Source organism: Lagopus leucura, unplaced genomic scaffold (genome assembly GCF_019238085.1).
Source record: "Lagopus leucura isolate 7727_CA_CO unplaced genomic scaffold, USGS_WTPT01 Super-Scaffold_810, whole genome shotgun sequence".
NCBI lineage: Eukaryota > Metazoa > Chordata > Aves > Galliformes > Phasianidae > Lagopus > Lagopus leucura.
Window position 1 is genome coordinate 14951844 of NW_024962261.1, and position 18345 is coordinate 14970188.

At 39.3% G+C, this 18345-nt stretch overlaps 1 protein-coding gene across 1 annotated transcript in view; it reads left to right on the forward strand.

The window, feature by feature from the left end:
- The window catches only part of EPB41L4A (erythrocyte membrane protein band 4.1 like 4A), a 132681-nt gene that overhangs the window by 100744 nt on the left and 13592 nt on the right, over positions 1-18345 (forward strand). Inside the window, exons 13-17 of the mRNA XM_042866304.1 lie at positions 1569-1650; positions 5414-5497; positions 7265-7378; positions 9033-9080; positions 13018-13095. Coding sequence (XP_042722238.1) covers positions 1569-1650; positions 5414-5497; positions 7265-7378; positions 9033-9080; positions 13018-13095 — 406 coding nt within the window. The remainder of the gene's footprint in view (positions 1-1568; positions 1651-5413; positions 5498-7264; positions 7379-9032; positions 9081-13017; positions 13096-18345) is intronic.

The following is an 18345-nucleotide window of genomic DNA, read 5'->3' on the forward strand; positions in this document are numbered from 1 at the left end:
GGGAGTGCAGGGACTTTCTGTGTTAAAAGGGATGGCATATGAAATTGGGATGTACTGTGGAAAAAGTGAGTAATGCAAAAGGCAGCCACTACTTAATTTGTGACAGGTTTTAGTTTTAGCCAAATGCAAATGCTTGAATTTGCATTGCTGCATTGACAGCAGTATTGATGCTGTTGCACGTGGAGGAAAAATGCAGTGCTTCCTTGGTAGCTGTTACAGGCCTGAGTCAGCCTGTTTCTGTGTCTCCAACATCCCTGTTGTCCTGTACAGAGCTGATATATGTCATTAATGATATTGCTTTGCTGTTTCTCATCTGCTTCAGTTTTGAGAGAAATGACTGAAATTGCCAGTCAGAAGGGGATCACCTGAAGTAAAGAAAAATTACAGATTAATATTAATGCCACAGCATGGAAACTAAGATTATAGTGCTAACAGAAATAAACTTTTATTGGTGGTTAGTATATTTTTTGTTTGTTGTTTCTCTAACAGAGTTGTGTGATGTACCTTTGCTTACAATCCAAGCTAAACAGAACAGTTCTGAAGTGTATACATCTATAGAGCGCTGTATGGTGTCACTTTGGCTTTAACCCAGTGTAAAAAATCCAGATTCCCTTGGCTCTCAGTGCTTCTGAATTACGAATGCACCAGTCTGTTTCTTTGAAGCATGTTACATAGATGCTCAGAAACTAGGGAAAGTGTACCTTCATCCCAATTCTTTAGAGCTTTGTTGGCTTCTCTTGTGCCAGCAGTGTGGAAAAAGTGGGATCATGATGTGGTTCTTTGGTTCTGTATTGTGCATTGCATACCAAACTAGAAACTAAGCAGATTAACCTTCAGTTGTTGGCCAGTTATTTCTTACTCATTCAAAGTGAGACTTAGCTGTCACTATTACTGCATTACATATATAATATATCAGTTGTATAACGTCATGTTTGTGATGTATTATTATATTATTACTATATAAGAATAAATTATTTTTCATTCTCTTTTGTATTTACATTATTAGTTTTCAGAGCTGCTTGTTTGCAGTTTTTATGTTTGCGCTCATGGCTTCGGAAGTATCACTGTTGTGCACAGCGCTTCTGTGTCAGTTTGAAAGGGTTCCTTGGAATGAATGTTTTTATGTTGCTTTACTATCTAATCTGGTGATTATTTTAGAGTCTACTGTAGCTACACCGCAAATTGCCAAGCTCACAGTGCAGACCATGCAGAGTTTGCTTATATTCTCCACACACCTCTCTTCTCACTGGCGAGTGGAGCAGGAAATTCTCTCCTGGTTGCAATAGCATAGTGCCCCTGCGGGAACAACAGCTGCTAATTCCTTTGCCTCACGTGGAAGAGTAATGAATGTTCACCATATTGAACTGCTATATTGATGTGCTCTAGTTAGAAATGAGAATAAGACACAGAAGTGTAATTCTTATACCCCCTTACATGTACAACATTTGCCAGATGTCTTGTGTATTATTTTATCTCACATACTCTGCTGGGTTTAATAGGCAATTAAATTCAACAGATATTAATGTATCTGCTGAGGAGGTGTCCTGTGTTTTTATTTTCTTTTTCAGGATCTAGTGGCATGAACCAGATTACAACAAATGGGGATAATGAAGGAACTACGAAAATTGTTGCACCTTCCCCAGTGAAAAGGTGGGTAGACCAGCAATTCCCTTCCAGCTTTGTGTAAGACGTTCAGTAATCATCAATCATAGCTTTTCCTGCCCTGAAATTTAGGACTTCCTGATACTTGCTGACAGAGTAACAGGTAACAGAGTGCTGCCCATTTACTTCACCAAACCCTGATGTTCTGAGCCAGAGAAGAAGCTTGCTCTGGTGATGCATAGTTTGGAAACCTACAAGTCGGGGCATGTTAATGGGTAGATAGTTTCTGTTTAAAACCTAATAAACTTAACTGTGATGCAAGGGGCACTGATCAGGACAGGTATGAGGAGACCTGCCTGTCTCTCTCCAGTTCCCTCCTTCCACAGGCAGAACAAGCACTGCTTTGGGTTCATGGACAGGAAATAGCTGGGCACGGCCTTTCTTCCATCAGTGCTATAAATGCTGTTCTCCATCACCCATTACACTGGTAAATCCAAGGGCACAAATCTCATGTTTGTTTGCAGTAGTGAACTGCCAGCTCTTCTCTGGGCTTGTATGGTCTTCTGTGTCTGTGCTGAAGTGCACATCTATTCATAGACAAGACATATTTGAAAGAAAGATGTGAGGTTCAGATTCAGAAGGGGATTTATGTCCTCACCCTTAATTTTAGGTGAAATTTAGGTGCACAAATCAAAAACGGATGATCTGACAAAACAATAAGTCAAAAACTCAGCGCCTGGCTCTTCTTGCTTAGTTGCCTAGATGTCTCTCTCTGCATGCCCAGTAACCCCAACAGCCTTTTTTTTGGGCTGAGGAACTCTGACCCTCTCTATTGAGTCTGGAGTCTTCACATGCTGGGTATCTGCACTGACCTCTGAAGGAATGTACAAAAGATCTACTGTAAATACTTGATGGATAGGGTTTCCTGTTGCCTAATATTTTAAATTGTTCTTCCAACAGAGATGGATTTAATTGCCTCCTTAGTTTAAGGGAATTGGAATCCAATATTCTTGCTCTTAGAAAATAATACTAATCACAGGTTAATACTTACGATTTTTCCTCTCCATCCAGCTGAAGCTAAGACCATTGAGCAGGAAACAGTACAGGATTTGGTAGGAGAGAGACTGGTCCAAAGGAGGACATAGTTTTGCAGAGATGAAAGTATAGGGTAGGAGGGGCCCTTATCTACGGCCTATGTTCCTAGTGCTGTGTATACATTTTAGTCAATGAACTGGGTTTGTTTTTTGTTTTTTGTTTTTCCTAGAAAAGCAGGCTGTACAGTGGGGATTTTCAGTGTGGAGGCTTCAGAAGTTCTGGGTTTAGTTTCTTAACTTCTTAGTTCAAAAACAGTTCTCAGGCAGACTCTACCTGACTCATGATTTTAAATAGTATTAGTCACTTCTGAACATCAAAACAAAAAGTTGAGAGTGGCTTTTCTTGCATGCTTTCTGTTTGGAAATAGGTGTGTTTTTCTGTGTGTCTGTGCCTGCATGAGTATGGACCTTTTATGTCTATAGAGCTCAGTGTACCTGGCAGGCAGCACACATTCTCTGTGAAACATTTACAGTTTGGTAGTTTACTCCATCCTGTGTAATTCTTGCATTACTTCTCAGTCATGCTTACACAGCATCTTTCAGCAGCTTTTATGAGCTGAGTTCTCATAGTTCAATGTTTTATTTACTGCTGAGTTAGTCATCCCTTCTGTATAAATGATGTAAATTCAAGGTTAGTCATAAAAATAATAAAAAAAATAACAACAACAACAATAATCTCCCATGAAAATCAGATCCTGGTTTCCTGGACATAGTATCAGTATCTGCGGAGACGCTGTGCTTTAGCTCTAGCTGTGAAGTGTCTGCTTCTGCTCTGAATGTGTAACGAGTTAGCAATCTAATGCAATGAGCTCACCTCTCAGCATTATTTCTATTTCTCTCTCCATTTAAGATTTGAAAATACAACTCAAATGTCTTGAAAACTAACTTCATTATGAGAATTGCTTGGCAACTTATGCTGTGCAAAAAAAAATTGCTCCCTGTAATACACTACGGGAACTTGTTTACCCAAATTACTAGCTTACTCTGATGCAAGCTCTTGTTTTTCAGCTTGTGCAAATTAGAATCAATGATTAATGATGCATTACTAAGAAAATGATTTACCTGATGAAGTGTAATTCAGTTTCTTTCCTGCTGATTTACTGTAGCTTTGCATTTTGTTCGCTGTGTGAGAATTAAATGATTAACTCAGTGACCTGTAGTAACCAAAGTCTGAGGTTAAGAGTGGATTACTGAGTTAAGTAGCCACAATTCTTTCATACAGTGGTGTCTGTCACCACCTGCTTAGTGCAGAGAGCTCTGGCTTATGTCCCCCTGTGTAAGCACCTGTAAAGCCTTTTTTGCTGATCAGGTTGCGCTTCAGAAAGATCTGTGGTCTTAATGCTTGTAGTAGGTTGCTGTAAATAATATTTCTTGAAGAGCTTAGTGGAAACTAATATGGGTTAGTTTTATATCAGGTGACCTGCTTGTTCAGGCTGAAATTGAACTATAGAGATAATAATGCAGGAGAGCATGGGAGAGAAGATACTCCTAAAAGCATGCTCCACCAGGAAGCCGCCTTACAACGCTTGGAGTGGCAGTGACCAGGCTATCCATAGTCGGTGAGGAGCTGATATTTGTAGAACCTGACGGCATGAGCAAGTAAGGAAGAAAGAAGGAGCTAGAGCATCTTGCTAATTCTCTCCTTAACATTCGAAGGTGCTGGTTGCAGACATTGAAGCCTATGTTATACGCTGGGTCGGTGCCTTGATTGTGCTGGTGCTTCACGTAGTGGCAGTCTGTGAAAACAGCATTTCATTTTGTCAGTTCTCTGTTTAGTGTCTAGCAAAAGGGCAGCAATAAGCAGTTGCTGAGGGAAAGTATGTTACTCCCTAAACCTGTAGTCAGTCATGTTTTGAATAGTTACCAACCCAGCCTTTGTTGTTCTGATCTTAAAGTACTGTTGACCTTCAAAAATGACCTACAGAAGCATGATAAGGATAATCTGAAGTATGTGGTGATGTCTCTACAGTGAGAGATTAAATAGACTATGATTCTTTCACTTGGAAACAAGATGAGCCAGGTGTTGGAGGGATGAAAAAATAATGATGTGGAGTTTGTAATTAAGGAATGATTATTCACAGAGCTTTTCCTTCCTCTCCCCTTTCTTTTTTTCCCTCCGTAAACAAAGAACTGAGAAGAAGAGCACAGCGTAGAAAGAAGTTTTGAAATGGGTGGAAGATGTGAAAGAAAGTCAATTTTTTGTGTGTGCAATTTTTTTGTGCACTGCTGTCGGGAACAGTTTGAACCCAAAAGACAAAAAGTGGGCAAGAAGTGTTTAAATAAATTCATGGAAGAAGCTTCCATCAAGAGCTATATTAAAAAAGAGCAGATAAAAATTCTGTTTCAGTAATCTGCAAACTGCAGATGGTAAAAGACTGGAAGTGCATACTGTATCTCTGCTCTACTGCTAGACTTCTTGACTGAGTGTCTGTTCTCATTTGTTTTGAGACAAGATTAACTTTTTTTCTGATTCTGTGCAACCATAATTATGTGTTTGTGGAGCTGTCTTTCAGGTCTTCCCTTTTTTTATTTCGGTTTATCCTTCTAGGAGAGATTCTCTAATGTATCAGCTGTTGGCCTTCTTTTACATGGCAGGCAAATAGCTGTGTGCCAGTTCTCTGCAGTGGCTATATTCCTCAAAGATTAATTTCTAAGAGATGAAAAAAATGTGACCTATGCTCTGTGCATTTAAAAGGTGTATCTTTACTTTTATTTAGCTTTAAAAATACGAAAAATGAGAACAGTCCAGAAACCCAAAGAAGTAAAACAAGTGCACCATGGGAGGAAAATGGCCAGCAGAGGTAAGGCAGGACATGATATCTTAAGTATTATGCTATGCTAAATATTGTGCCGTGGCAATAGAATGAGGGATTTTGATATAATATGTTAATATACTAACATAGTCACTGTAATTCTGTATTGCAAATAAAAAGGTTGATCCTGGTATAGATAAGTTAGAACTCTGACAGTATAAGTAAGGAAGAAAGGAGTGACCCTCTGTGAGGAGGAGACCTGTGGTACGCGTTTCCAAGGTTGCCAAGAGTTAATGGATTCTGGGGAAACTGGGCTAGTGCATGGAAGTGAAATCAGCTCAGGATTTCTGAAGACAGAGATGTAACACGTGGCTCACTCAGTCCCCCTGAGCAGGGAGTAGTGAGCACCAGGGAACTGTCATATGTATTAAACTTATTACTTCTTTTTTCTGAAGTGGTTGTTTATGGCCACTTCTGTAAAAAGGTCAGTGAACTAGATGGCATCTTACTGTAATGGAGTAAAGTCCTATTATTACGTCATGATTCATATTTATACATGGTGGTATTTGAGGCATGTTTACTATGTGATTCTGCGTAAACATAGAGTTTTCAGTGTAAGGACAAGGCAGTGTGCAGATGTTCATTTGCTAGGGTAGACTTTTGTCTGCGATGTTTAAAAAAGAACCTGTGTCAGATAGTCACAGTGTAGCTTTATGGTTAAAGCTGTTCTCAGTATGGAAGGAGCTTTACTCCTAGGAGCCAAAGAGTGTGGGATTGAGTTTTTGAAAGGACATCTATTCTAAAGAGCTATGGAGTGATAGGTACAAAAACAGACCATATGTCACAAAAAGCTTTTCACAACTTCTAGTAATAATTTTCCACTTTGAAATCAATCAGAAGAGCAGTGGCAGATTTTTAGCTGTGCAGAGCATCACTGTAATCAGCAGTCTGGAGAAGGAGGATTTTAGGAAAGGAAGAAGAATTTGTTGAGACATTTAACAGATAGCTGTTGTGAAAAGGGCTGAGTGTCGTCAGACAGAAATACGATTTTGTGTTTAACCTAGTCGGTTTGGGAAAGTGTGGACCTGTTACAGCATCAGTGGACCACCTTTAGAGTAGTGTGTATTCATTGCAGGCTCTATTATGCTATTGGAAGAGTTACATTTCTGTGGGAAGGCACAACAGTACCATCCATACAGGCATTTGAGAACAGACAATGCAGTCTACTTTCAACGCTGTAACAGCCTTAAGTCCTACCCTAGCTTAAGTATATGAAGCTTGCAGTACCTCCACGTCATTTTCAGAGGATTGTGTAGATTAACAGCAAAAATCTAGAGTTAAAATTATTTAATGATCCAGATTTTTAGGTGTGCTGAAGATTATGTTGGGGTATAGACACTGTTTTTGTATTTAAATCCATGCAAAACCTGAAAAATACAAATGCATGTCAATATGTCATTGTGAGTTGTGTAAATCTTCCTAAAGCACAGATATTCTACAGCAACATGTATATATTTGGTTCTACATTTTGTAAGCTTAGAACTGTCATCTTTCCAGTGCTTGGTGGTCTCTGTCCTGTATTTTACATGTTCAGCGTAAAATATTTGCTCTTGGAAAGCAGTACTGTTGGTATATTCACAGATAGCATGTGTGAATGCACATGCTTGCACACTCTTGAATGTGTATGTAACGGAACATGCAAATGTTTGAATGTGTGAACCTTCTCACTGTTTTTGTAGATTTAATCTGGGTTATCTGACTTAACTATTGTGAAAGTTGAGAAGTCAGTTGTTTGCTTTTCCTTTTTAACCCCAGTGGGCTGTATAATTCCCCCAGTGACCGCAATAAATCACCAAAGTTTCCTTATTCTCGGCGACGGAACCCATCAGGTGGCAGTGAGAATGAGTGTGGGCAGCCAGTCCGGAGGAGGTAAGAGCCCTGAGGCCTGTCACAGTTAGCTTCTTACAGCAGGAAGCGTATAGTCCTGAATGCTCTATGTTCAGTAGGGTCTTTTGAAGACAGTGCTGAGTTCTGGGAGTGTCAGTTGTTAGTGCAGAATGAAAGTAAACTTGGAACATGGAATCTGATTTTGCAAAATAAATTTTCATCAGGGTTTTTGCTTGCTTGTTTGTCTTGTGTATGAGGAAAATAATTTTGAAAATACAAAAAATTATATTATTTGCACTCGAAAGATCCTTTCATATAGGTCAGCATTTATTTTTCCTTTCTCCTGATAGCTCTTGCTTGGTTGACAATGAACTTATACTACAAACCAGTAACTTAGTTTGAATTAAGTAACTTAGAAAACTGAAATTAAGTGGATGGAAAACAAAACACTTTGCTTTGTGTCCTGGAGTTTGTCCGATGTGTGAATCAGTGACAGCTCACATTAAGAAGTGATAGTTCTTACAGTCTGCATGTTACCTGGGGTGATTTGTCCTGGTGACAGGCTATTTTCATCACCTAAGCTAGCTCAGATGCACTGGTGCTGTGGTCTGCTGTGAAATGTAGATGCATATAGCTACCGTGCTGTATTCACAGTCTTCCAGGACTACTTTATGAGCCCACGCCCCGAAGCTTCTGACATCTCTGATGCAATTCTCTGTTGGGCTTTCAAAGCCAGAGTTTACAAAGAGATCTTTGAAGACACAGCCTTATCTATGAGGAAATCTCAATAGATGAGGAGGTTTTATATTTGTCAGGTTCCTGAGCTGCTCCAACCTTCTTACCTGCCCACTGCTGTCTAGAAAAGCAGTGAAGAAACTCAACCATTGTGTATGTTTAGTGAGCTGATGCAGAAGTTAAATAAAGTAAATCAGTGTCGTTTGTCTCAAGTTGACAGAATTATGTTGATTTTCTGTTGAATATGGCCCTTGTAGGTATAGATAGCAGTGTGTTTATTGATGTGGATTTTCTTATTCATTTATAACTTTGTTGTCAGAAGATATTATTGAGCTCTGTTAAAACAAAGCAATGCAAAAGCAGTGCAAAAAATCTTACAGCAAGAAAAGAATAATGTTAATGCACTGTGCAGTAGGAGATTGTTTTGAGATGCAAAGAGGTTGTCATCTGGGGTTTACATTTGACTCATTTGCTAGCTAGACAAGTGGTCGTGCCAATAACATGTTTTGTCTTGGGCCACAGCACCACCAGAATGATTTTATAAAATCTTATCTCGAATGTGAGACTGTAAAGGCTGACAGTTGAGAGTAGATTCTAACCTAATTAAGTCTTCCTGAGTCTTAGTTGAATTCAAATGCTTTCCTTTTTCAATTGTTTAACAACAATAGCTACACTGTGTATACCGACTTAAGTGGAATTGAGAGGAAAATATCAGGATTAGGTATTCTGAAAACATTAGGAAGCTCTAACGGCCAGTTTACTGTGCTCAGCCTTGCAAGTCTGGGTTTTGCAGTGAGTGCTTGAATGTGATCATGCCTTCACAACTTACTGGAGTTGCCCTGAAAAGTTTAAAACAAGCACATGCCTTTTTTTCTCCATCCTAAATAGTAAAGATGGAAACTTCTGTGTATTTGTGTTATGTGCTCAATTACATTTCACTAACACTTTCTTAATATCACAGGAAAACCCAAAACAGTGGTGAAGATTCAGATTTAAAGCACAGGAGAAGGTAAATACATACACCATAGCAGTCATGAAGTGACAGTGAAGGTACTGATGATATTTTAGTTTTTTGTATCTTCTCCTCTCCTTCATCTCCCCCATTCTCATGAATGTTTAAAAGGCTTAGTGTGTTTCATCCATTTAAGTTTCTCTTTCCAATGCTCTCTAATATAACCTTACCACATCAGCGATTCCTACAACCTGCCCTGCATGTTATTTCCTTTAACTATATTATAAATAGTTTGTGGAAGTTTACTAAAGGCTTGTCTGCAGCTTCAAAGTCAATTCCAGAAGTCTGAGTTATGGAATTTTACATCTACATATTGTGTTTTGACTTGTCTAGCCTCCCGATCCACTTTAATTTCTCTGTTTAGACATCAAGTGTATTGTCACTTATATGCAGGAACATATCTATTCTGCTTAAACTTCTTCTCAGAGTGTCTTAAACATTTTTACTTTCTTGTTAAGCTTCGCTTCTTTTTGTTGTGCATTCTTGTCTGGATGTCACACTTTCAAATAAAATGCTGGTATAAATTCAGGCGTGTGCTTCCATGACTTCAACTTTTTACGTATTTTTTAAACATATTTCTGCATATGGAGTTCTTTGCTGTGACACTGTGCTGTGCTTCTCCTTGTTCCTGTGCTGGCTGTTCGTAAAAGGGCCTAGTGGAGTATATTTTGATGTCTGACTTCTTGAAGCTTGTGAAGGAGGGAAGGCACTCCCAGGATCTGATTCAGTGCACCAACATGGGAAAAGAGCTCTGGCAGAGACACAAACATCTCAGGAACAATCAGAGGAAGTCAGAGAAAGAGCTCATGTACTTTGCACCTAAGATAACATTTTTTTAAAGATGTAACCATTTCAGTCTGCCAGTGATACACCCATAGTGAACGTCAAGAACAGAAAACAGATGATGTAGTTAGGTATTTCAGGTAGGAAGTGCAAGTACTTAGACGGGATCTGTGCCTGAAGGCTGTACGTTGCCAATGTACAGATTTATTACTGTACGTAGCAGTAGACTTTCTCCACTTCTTCAGTTTGATGACACTACTTAAATTGTAATCAAAAAAGGACTGTATCAGTATGTACTATATAAGCCTCCTCTGTCAGATGTTTCTCTGAAATACCAAATCCTATCCCAGTCCCTGCAAGGCTGCTATGTTCTGCCTCTTTTGCCTAACAGGCTGTTTCTTGCTCCATGTGTCAGACCATATTGGACGTGATACTTGCTTGAGCAAGAAAATGTGAGGTAAATGATAAAAGCTGCTTTGTAATTGCTTGAGGTTGGGGTTAGCTTTTGTGTTTCTGCACCTGGCTTAGGAAACCACCTTTATTTTTCTAATTTGCTTTTGATACCTTATTCAGTTCAGTAAAAACTGATGTTTAATATGCAGTAAAAGATAACATTCTGACAGCTAGCACGAGTAAGCTGCCACTCATCTAGCAGCTCAGCAGCCTTGCTGTCTCTTTGCAAGTGCTCTTCTGACAGTGAAAACAAGGTAATTTGATGTGCATTGCTCAAAAGGTAGATCAGATTTTCATTCCTGAAAAGCTAGAAAAAAGCTTGTCTTGAATTTGAGCAAATAGGCTTATCTTGAATTGGAGCAAATGGCATGTTTTATCTTGCAGTTTTGCTGCCTTGGTAATTTATAGGATAAATTGTTTAAATGAGAGTAAGGAAATACTTGAACTGTGAAATAACAGTGTTGCTGTGATGACTGGGAAATTAAAAAAAAAAAAAGTTGCTCTGGTGCTGGTGACCTAGTAATTTTAGGAGTGTCAGTGGTTACGAGGTATGGGAAAGAGGAAGAGAGAGGTGTACTTCAGCGAGAGTAAGGTTGCTGCAGTTGTAGGGCATGTTTTGCTCTTTGAACTCTCTGAGCTTGCTTGAGCCAGTACCTTTTGGATGTTGTCTTTTCATCTTCCTTTGGAGCAACACTTTTTCTGCAGAAATATACATTTCTCATATTCTCACTTCCAGCTTCACCCAGAAATGCATTTTTTTTTAACCTGGGAAACTGTCTGTCTTGAACATCTTAATGGATTTAAATTATGAACCATAAAATTTGGAGGCATGAGAGTATTTGGTTCTTCTCTGGAAAGTATTTCACTTTCCTGAGACTATTCCCTGCAGACAAGCTGGGCTGAACTGATTTTCCTAGTCTTTGGTGTATGGTGTGCAGTTATTCTGAAGTATTTCTGGAAGTTATTCAGTTACTTTAATAAAAGTTATTCAGGTTAATGCTTAGGAGAGAGGGGAGATCAGCCCCTATTCATTTCCATAGACTCTGATTCATTCAATGATGCACCAATCTGATGAAACCAATTATAATTCACCAGAATCATGGGCATATTTTTGGGACTTCCATGCGATGGAAGGACATCCACAGCAGTGCCCTGGTTTCTTATTCAGTGCCGAGCAGTGTGTCACTGAGCAGTTAGATTTCCTGATGGAGGTGAATGCTGTTCTCAATAGGAAATATCTCTCATCTTTTCCCATTCTGTTTGGGCTCTTCTCTCTAAACTGTTAGAACATAAGATGAGCAGGTCCTTGTCCGTAGCTTTCAACCTCATCATGAAATGCCTCCTCTTACCTGTTACACCAGATCAGCTGTCTTCACCTTCCATCTTATTTGAGAGCCAATGTAACAAGTCTACTCTTTTAACAAAGTGGGTCAGAGAAGAATGAAGAGCCAGGAGAGGCAAGAACGTCAGCAGCATCAGCAGTCACCTGCTTAGCTCTCCTGATTTTATGCCCAGAGACTTATCAAGAAAACTTTTGCGTTCCACTGCAGCAAAAACATCACCAGTCTTAAATCCTGATGTCCAAAATTCTTCTGGACCATCCCATGTTAATTTTGGTAAACTTTTTCTGATCATCTGTGGCATTAGTGAAATTTCATGATTTCGCTGAACAGCTGTCCAAACCAGATTTTAATGCTGTATTTTAGGACTTAGTCCAGCAATATGGTAAAAGAGCCTTTATTTCTATGACGTGAAGGCTCTGACAGTTGTTCTGTCTGCTCCAAAAGGATGATCTGTGGCAATCAGGGATTTAAATGTTTCTGATGGTAGAGGCCAAGTACTTCACTGTGAAGAAGTACTGCGAAGAGCTTGCCTGTAGGTAGTCAGATCTTCATTTTCTTCTTGAAGTTCAATATTCAGTGTTACCTGTCGACTTTGTATCAGCCTGGTTCACTAGTCTTCTTCAGTAATAAATAATCAGAGCCACAGATGTCATTTTACCATTTGAAGTTCTGCAGTTGGAGATGGTAAAAAAGGTGCTGCTTCCTTTTTTTTTTCCTCACACCATATTTGTAGTTGTGCTTGGGGTTATCTCAAAGCTGTGCTGATAAGCACACCTGCCACTCTGTGCCTATAAAGATCAGCAGAAGCACAGTGTTAGTGATGCTTTATCCATACAGCTTAACACGCAGAAAATGATTTGAGCTTATTAGTAGCTCAACTTAAAAGTTACAGATGAACAGAAGAAGACAGATCTAGTGAGCATTCTGATTTGCCAGCAAAATCAGAATAACCATGTAAAGTTTTTTTTGGGAGTCCCACAATAGGGGTAAGAAAGGAGCTAGAATGCATGTAATTTAAAGGCAGAACTTTTTACACCTCAAAGAAGTACTTCACTGTGACATACTCACAAAGAATGCTGAGAGCTAAAATAATTAAGCACAAAAATGCAGTGCAGTGATTCAAAAGGAAAATAGCAGTCACTTGACTCTGCTTCCTTTGAAGCAGAAATTTCCAGTCATATAATAAGCAAAAGATAGTATGACTCTCAGGTGTGGACAAGCCTTCTAGACTCTTGTAACTCTAGTTTTCCTAATACTGTCAATTCAGCATTGTTTATTCCTTGTTGAGAACATCAGCATTTCTTACAAGATGTCTGGTTAAGGAGATCCTGAGATATTGCTTTTCTCTTCTCCAGATCACGTTCTCGTTGTAACACCAGCAGCGGCAGTGAATCCGAAAATTCCAACAGAGAGCATCGAAAGAAGAGAAACAGGTGACCTTTTTATTGTTTGGACCTTTTAATTTATATGAAACACAAACAGAGAATGGATCGTTTTCAGGCAGCCCTGAGAATAAGAACTAATGTTTTTTTTACGTATGCAGTCCCCCCGAAGCAGCATCGAGTTCTTGCTTGAATAAAAAGAGAGAGAATTGCCGTATCGCATATATGCCTTCGGTGAATGCAACAAATATGTACTCTCACCTAATGCTTGGAAAAGTCTCACTAATGAACTGCAAAATCAAATACCAGATGTGTTTATAAGAGACTTTCAGTATTGATACAAATAAAGTGGATAATGGTGGATTTGATATTCACAGCATATACTTTAACACTTCAAAATTTTCAAACATCTATTTTTAGCAAAAAATATGCTGTTGTGGCAAGTAGAAGAAATAGTTTTGAATGGACCTGAAATTTGATGTTGTTTTTAGATGCTTGTATTTAGTTATGCCAGTATTTTTATTTTCCAAAATGTGAATTGTAGGCCTAAACACAGAATATGTACAATGACAGCTTTTAATAGAAAAACAGCAATTAACATCAAGAGATGCTAGTATGTTTTGAATCTTATGTTCTGTTTTTCTTGATGATAAGAAGTTGGCATAACAACTAACATTGTGGCATTTTTATATTGCACTTGTGGTAGCAGCATGAGAGTTTATTTATAAAATGTATTTTAGCAAAGCACATAAAACTTCGTTTTGCATAAATAGAGCATAAGAAAAGAGTCACTGGACAAAAGAGGGATTGATTAAAATAAGTTTTTCAAGTCAGTCTCCACAACTTGTCACATTCCTTGTTCTTTCAGCTGCAGAATTATTAGTGATAAATTATTTTCAGATATTTTGAAGCTCTTAAAGATAGGGATTTGTTTGGTACGTTAAAACAGTGGTGAGAAATGTGCATTTTAAGCATAATAACTTTCAAGAGTTGAATAGATTCTATAAAGTCCTTAAAATGGCCTCATATAAAGCTTAGATGAACCATGAGATTTGTTTGGCAATTGTTTAAATTAGAGCAGTCTCCTGAGATACTCAGCTAACAGTGAAGTGCTGTGCATGGAGGTTTTGTTTTCTGGGTGAGGTCTGAAGCTTGAGTGAAGTACTGGTATATTTTCAATGATAAGTGGGTGCATTCTGTATTTCATTCTCTTAGTATAATTTTGCCTGCCTTTTTCTCCTGTGAAACATCTAGTTCTGGGAGTTTCACAGGCAAGTCAAGAAAATTAGACTGGCCACAGGAATGTTTTTAAAAGATTTCTGCAATATAAAGATTGAAGTGTGAGAAGACTTAGGTAGTACTTATCCTTTTCTAAAAAAAGTGAATGGGTCTTTACCAACCTTAGAGGAAAGTGCTTACAATTAAAAAGAGTATAATCAATTTGTATGAAAGGACAAGAATTTTAATGTTCTTTTGACATCCTCAGAAATCTAAGATACACTAAAAATGTTGAAGTTGCAAAATCTATTGCTTGTAGGTGGTCACTTGAAATCAGACAAGATCAAAAGTGATTTTCAGTGCTAAAGTAAACAAGCATTATTTATGGAAGGTCAGATACTTGTTCCTTGTCAAACCTCATCAAACCGGGCCTTGAACACCTCCAGGGACAGAGGATCCACAACCTCTTGGGGCAGTCTGTTCCAGCACCTCAGCACTCTCTCTATAAAGACCTTCCCATCCACTGTTTGGTCTCCAGAAGCATTCAGCAGACGTAGGTGAATGTAGATGAGTGCAGCTTTTTCTGCATTTCAATTCCACACCTTTGCTTCATATGCACTTTCGTTCAGATGCCATTCTATCAGACTGCCCCTCTGCTGCCATCTTTTGCACAGCGATAAAGTGTAACGGAATGTCAGTGGGAAGGTTCAATCTACTGCCATACCACCGTAATCCAGCTCTGATGTTGTGGGCTGACATAATAAAGTAGGAGGCATTACTTTCAGAGCAGTGCTCATGCTTCAGTTACAGAAGAAATGTCTGCTTTTTTCTTTCTATAGTAAGCCTTTATCAGGTGGATAAAAATATATTGAGCTTTCTTCAGGATTTTCCAGGCTGAGCAGTTCCAGCTGTTCTCACAGCCAGTCTCTTCATCATCTTCATGGCTGTTTGCTGGACACTCTCTGCAATATCCACGTTTTTCTTGTTCCGAGGATACCAGAACTGGATCTATTCTTCCAGGTGTGGCCTCAGAAGGGCTGAGCAGAAGGGAAGGATCACCTCTCTTCAGCTGCTGGTGATAGTCATTCCACTAATTCTGTGCCCTAGACACCGTAGGCCTTATTTGTGGCGAGGGCGCACTGCTAATGCATATTCAGTTTTGTACGTATTTGGCCCCTCTGGGCCTTTTTTACAGAGCTGCTTTCCAGCTACTGGCCCCTAGCATGTCCTGATGCCTGGGATTGTTCCTTCTCAGCTATGAAGTTCTCTTTGCTGAACTTCATGTGACTCCTGTGAGCTCATTTCACCAGTCTGTCAAGGTCTGTTGGGATGGCAGCATGACACTGACATATTAGCCAATTCACTGAATTTTATATTGTCTGCAAACTTGCTGAGGGTACATCATCCATGTCAACAATGAAGATACCAAACAGGATACCAGCATTAACAGTGTGAGATACTAGTCTCCAACTAGACTTCATTCCACTAACCAAGAATGTAAGCTGGTCACGTTCCAAGAGTTCCAGTCAATGGCTTGATGTCCTGGTAGAGACTAGTGACAAGTGGGGATTAGTATTGGGACCAGCACTATCATCTTTGCTAGTGAAGTGACATGGACATTGAGATTGAGTGCAGTTTTATCAACTTTGCGAACAACACCAAGCTGTGTGGTGTGATTGACACACTGGAGGGAAGAGATGCCATCCCAAGGAACAAGCTCGAGAAGTGGGTCTGTGCAAACCTCATTAAGATCAACAGAGCTAAGTGCAAGGTGCTGCGTGTGGATTGGGGTACTACCAAGTACAAACATATGGTTGATGGAGAATGGATTGAAAGCAGCCGTGAGGAGAAGGACCTGAGCGCTGGCTTTCTCATAAGTGCATGCTTGCAGCCCAGAAAGCCAACCAAGAAAGTCTGGGCTACATTAAAAAAAAAGGCCTAGCTAACTTGGGGAGTTAGCACAGGATGGTGATTGTCCCCCTCTGTTCTGCACTTGTGAGGTCCTGCCTTGAGTACTGCATCCAAGACTGGGGCACTCTAGCTAAGAAAGACAAGGAGATTTGGAGGGCCACAAAGATTATCAGAGTGCTTGATCACCTCTCCTATGAAGAAAGGGTGAGAGAGGTGGGCTTGTTTAGCTTGGAGAAGGCTCTGGGGACACTTGGCTGTGACCTTACAGGACTACAGGAAAGATGGAGAGAAACTCTTTTTCAGGGCATATATAGATAAGACAAGAGGGAATGGTTTAAAATTAAAAGAGGGTATATTTAGAGTAGATGGTAAGCAGGCAGATCCAGCACCCAGTGTGGCAGCACTGGTCTGACAGCCTCATGTCTTCTTTTTGTTCAGGTTTAAGTGATGGCCATATGTGGGAGGCAGTTCATACTGTTTATGCCATGTGGGATTATTGCTGTCTCCACAAAGTGGATTATTCAGGATGAAAATCACAATTCATTACTTGTACTGTGTGAGTTCTTCTACAAAAGCTTTAGATAGATGCTTATGTTAATCCCTACCACCAGATTAGAGGTTTAAAAAAAACTGCTCAGAAATCAATACCTGATATTGTGGTCTGTTCCAGATGCTTAGTGCCATTTGTTAGAGTTACGATTGTTTACAGTACTTAGGGATCTAGCTCAAAACTCATTATGCATGTGGGTGAAGATTTTATGGAAGCAAAAGCAGCAACCTGCTTTGTCAGTTCAGCCCAATACAATTAAATATGTAGAATCACAGAATTGCGTAGGTTGGAAGGGACCTTAAACATCATTGAACTCCAGCCCCCTGCTGTGGATAGAGTAAATTTAACTAGAAAGGTACATATTTACTGAAGAGCAACAACAACAGCATGCTGTACATTTTTCAGGCAGTCTTGTCTCCACCAAGTAAAACACTTACCTCTGATAGTTTCTTTGCTTGTTGTGAGCTTCCCATTTATTTTTTTTCTGTTAAGCTTCCCTAGTTTCTTCAGTATGCTGGTCATACTTTTGTTCTTTTGGAATGATATTTTCCAGGGTTATTTATATATAAATCACTGTTGAATTTTAAATTCACAGCCGTAACTAAACACATCGACTTATCCCAGCTTAGCATTTTATCATCGCAGCAGTATTTACAACCCAAAGCTCTGAAGCTTCTGCAGAGCTTTTAATGGCCAACCATTGTTGTGCCATTTGTCCTGACTAGCTTTTCCATGATAGAATTATGTCAACCTGCTATCAAACATGTTCATCCTACAGAATATTGACATTTGTTTTAATCTTTAATAAACTGCAGTAATGGGATTCATGACTTTGGAAGAAAAAGAATCACATGTGAAAATCAATTCATACTGTAATATCTTAGATCCAAAGAATTTGGATACTTCAGTCTATGAAATAATTCACAGAATTTAAGATTTCATATTCCTTTCTATCTTGTTCCACCATTGTTTGAGTAATGAGTTTATCTGCACCTCTGAGCAGGACTCATCTCATGCTTCACAACCATCCACACTGAGTAGAGCTGGAGTTTAAAGCTTTCCTCCTTCCCCAGTTTTTTGCCTCTGTCAGACAAATAAAATCAGGAGATTATCTTTGTCTCCTTTGTGATGGGATATTCCCTTTCACTTTGGGCTTTGTGCCTGTTCCAGAGACCGGAGGTGCTCACTGGGAAGCATTGCTATGGCCTTAGGTGACAGAGGAGATGAGTAAGTTGTAATAATACTGGAGTCTTGTGTCACAGTATCGGCCTTATGCTTGCTGTACATGAGGAGGTCTTCAGCAGCTAAGTGGGATAGCAGAAACGTTCCAGATATTTGACTTGGGGGGAGCGGGGGGGGAGGACAGGTTGAATTTGAGTTGTAGGTCTGTTTTTAATGTCTGGACTGATTCATTTCAGCTTAAGCTATTTCTAGATAACAAATTAGTGAGTCTATTTTTTATATAGGCTCTTGCATTTTATGTATTTTGGGAACATGAATCAAAATTTGGCAAGATAAAATGTAAAAGTATTGCATTGCAGGAGATGAATTTTTGTGGAGATAAATACGCTCTTGATGCTTTTGAGCACTCTGTGTTGGAAACATCAGACTAAGTTCCGATA